A 3,032-nucleotide genomic window follows, 5' to 3' on the forward strand; every position below is an offset into this window, starting at 1 on the left:
GTGATTTCAAACACATCAGCTGATGGTAGTTCCTTATGTTGGGATCAGTGTCCCTGAAGTTTAGTCGTAATGTTTCCCGATCAAAGGTGATGCATCCTGTAGAACTGGTGTGTAGATAGGCTTTACTTGGCCCGAGGGCTGCAGGCTGTCCTCTGAGGTGCCCAACTTCAGCTAGTCAGATGCCTAACCCCTCCTCTGAGCTTCCTGCTGGAATGGATGTTGCAGGCTTTTGGCGTCTTTGATTACGTGGGAAGATGGGATGGGTCTGCGGGGTCTGATGGCTGTCTTCTGAGGTGCTCAACTTCAGCTAGTCAGATGCCTAACCCCTCCTCTGAGCTTCCTGCCGGAATGGATATTGCAGGCTTTTGGCGTCTTTGATTACGTGGGAAGATGGGATGGGTCTGCGGGGTCTGATGGCTGTCTTCTGAGGTGCCCAACTTCAGCTAGTCAGATGTCTAACCTCTCCTCTGAGCTTCCTGCCGGAACAAGATGTCACAAGCTTTTGGCGTCTTCGATTACCTGGGAAGGTGGGATGGGTCTGCGGGGTCTGAGGAGGTTTCTTAAATGCATAGAAATGTTCATTAATTTCCCTAAAACTCAAAACTCTCAAACCTATTGCCACTGAGTGGGTCTAATTCATAGCTGACTCTCTAGTGGGTTTTGAGAGGCTGTATATTGAATGAGAGGCTTTCTCCCTTGAGACACCTGGTAGATTGAAGCCACCTACGGTGCAGCAGAGTGCTCCTTTGAGACAAGGATGGTGAAGTTACATCTCTCAGATTTTGGACATGTTGCTTGGAGAGGCTATTCCTTGGAAGGAGAGATCATGTTTGGACAGGTGGAGGATCAGAGAAAGAGATGAAGACCCCAATGAGATGGATTGACGTGGTGACTGCAGCAGTGGGCTTAAGTGTATCAGATGGTGAGGATGGCACAGGAGAGGACAGGGTTCAGATCTACTGTTCTTTGGGTCGCTTTGAGTCACACTGGACTTGAAGGCAGTTAACAACAATTAACAGCATCAGCCTTTGAGTGGGCAGGACAGCTCTTCAACCACTAGTCTACCAGAAAGGTATATTTACAATTTCGCTCATAGGCCCTGTTAAATGTGAACTGCTGTCAAAAATATGGAGCTTTAGTAGCCATCTGCGTAAGGAGTTGTGCTGCCAACCTAAAGGCAGGCACTTCAGATCCTCCCGCTGTGGGAGAAACATGCACACCCTCTCCCATGTGATTTACACCTCCTGAAAACTTGCTGGAAGGAGGACTGCGAGTCAGGTCTGACTCAGGGACACACAACAACAGCTTTAAAAATAATTAAGCTTGAAGAAATTGAAGTTTAAGGCTTTTCTGAGTTATTTACATCATGTTGGAACTGACTCATAGCTGACCCTCTGGTGCGTTTTCAGAGGCAGTTAACTTAGAAACACAATTGCTGTCGTTTGTGGCAGCGTGTTAATCGCATGGGAGGAGATTGCCTGTCCTTCTCCCATGGAGCAGCTGGTAGATCCGAACTGTGTGCCTTAGGAATTGCGGCTCAGGTTCTTGCCATTAGGCCAGCAGAGCAAAAATTACCCTTTTTCCTCACTATTCCTGCAGCCTTTCTCTACTGCTGCCATCGGCCATTTTTCATCATCACTGACTAGTTAGTCTGTATGCATAGAGGAAGATCATTCTGATTTCAGAAATTAAAGCAAATGGCTTTTCTAGTTTCCTAGTTACAATGCAGTTTATTATAAAGAGGACAGAGAAAAATAGTAAATCAGCCACTGGCTAATCCTAACAAAAGTAATTGGATCTTGCCCTTCTCTTACTGAAATTAATAACTGTCAAACCACAAGGTAATATCTGCACTTCTGCCTACCTTTAGCTAAGCCTTTTGAAATTCAAATTTAATAGGTCTAACTTTAAACAGGTTCTGGGGGCCTAGTGGCAAGAAGCTGCCCTGCAATCTTAAAGGCAACTGGTTCAAGGCCACCAGCAGCTCCACGGGAGAAGGATGGGCAATCTCCTCCCCTGTGATTAACTGCCTCTGAAAAACCTGCCAGAGGGTCAGCTATAGGTTGATTCTGACTTGACTCTGCACAACAACAGCTTTAAATAGGAAGAGGAATATTAATAATTTTGGCAGAAAGCTAAAGTCCTGGTGGGATTAATTTTGGTCAGCAATTTCTTTACAGTGAATATTTGGTTGCATGGATAAAAGACAAATTAGAATAAATTTAAGACATTGGTTGTTAAATTTTCTCTTTGAAATTGTCTTTCAAAAATATTTTTTGTTTTTCTTCCAAATATCAAGTACACTGGCCTCAAATCAGTCAGACTCATAGCACCTCTAGATAACAAAGTAGAAACCCACAGGGTTTCCAACGATATAAAGCTTTAGGTGCGTTTTGTTAAAAGGTGTTTTAAGCTGCTTTATTTCAGTATTCTAAGTAAAATTTATTCAAATTAGTTGCTTGAGATGAGAATAAGAGCAGAACTTCATGGGGCAGAAACGTGATGAGACAGTAGAGAAATGACAGTCTTACTTAAAGAGTATTTTGTGATTTTTATTTAAAATTTTCACATTATAACATTATAACTCTTCTTCTTTAGGAACCCTGACTGAGGCAATGCTTTACCTTAAAATTCCATGTTCTCCATAAAACTGAGATATGCCCACTGGTAAGTTTCTATGGAAAATTTTGTATAAAATGCTTATTACTTTTTTATATTAACATTTGGATTTATTGAAGGGTTTTCTTAACAGATTGATGAATTTAAAAAATGTGATATTGACCAAATACTACATTTTGAGATACTTGGAGAGGAGATTTAAATTGTTAACAACTTCATCTTGCTTGGATCCACAATTAACATCCTTGGTACCAGCCGTCAGGAAATAAGGAGATGTATTGCACTGGGAAAATTGCATTTAGGGACCTCTCTAAATTTTGGAGTAGTCATGATGTCAGTTTGAAGATTAAGTTGCATCTGATTCAAGCAGTTGTCTTTCTGATCAGTTGCTATGCATCTGAGAACTGCACAGG

At 42.1% G+C, this 3,032-nt stretch overlaps 1 protein-coding gene across 1 annotated transcript in view; it reads left to right on the forward strand.

Moving 5' to 3' along the window:
* The first annotated feature begins 2,657 nt into the window (after positions 1-2,657).
* The window catches only part of AHI1 (Abelson helper integration site 1), a 202,890-nt gene continuing 202,515 nt past the window's right edge, over positions 2,658-3,032 (forward strand). Inside the window, exon 1 of the mRNA XM_006885009.1 lies at positions 2,658-2,667. Within this exon, the coding sequence (XP_006885071.1) occupies positions 2,658-2,667 (10 nt within the window). The remainder of the gene's footprint in view (positions 2,668-3,032) is intronic.

Source organism: Elephantulus edwardii, unplaced genomic scaffold (genome assembly GCF_000299155.1).
Source record: "Elephantulus edwardii isolate Elephantulus edwardi_28Jun2011 unplaced genomic scaffold, EleEdw1.0 scaffold00039, whole genome shotgun sequence".
Lineage (NCBI taxonomy): Eukaryota > Metazoa > Chordata > Mammalia > Macroscelidea > Macroscelididae > Elephantulus > Elephantulus edwardii.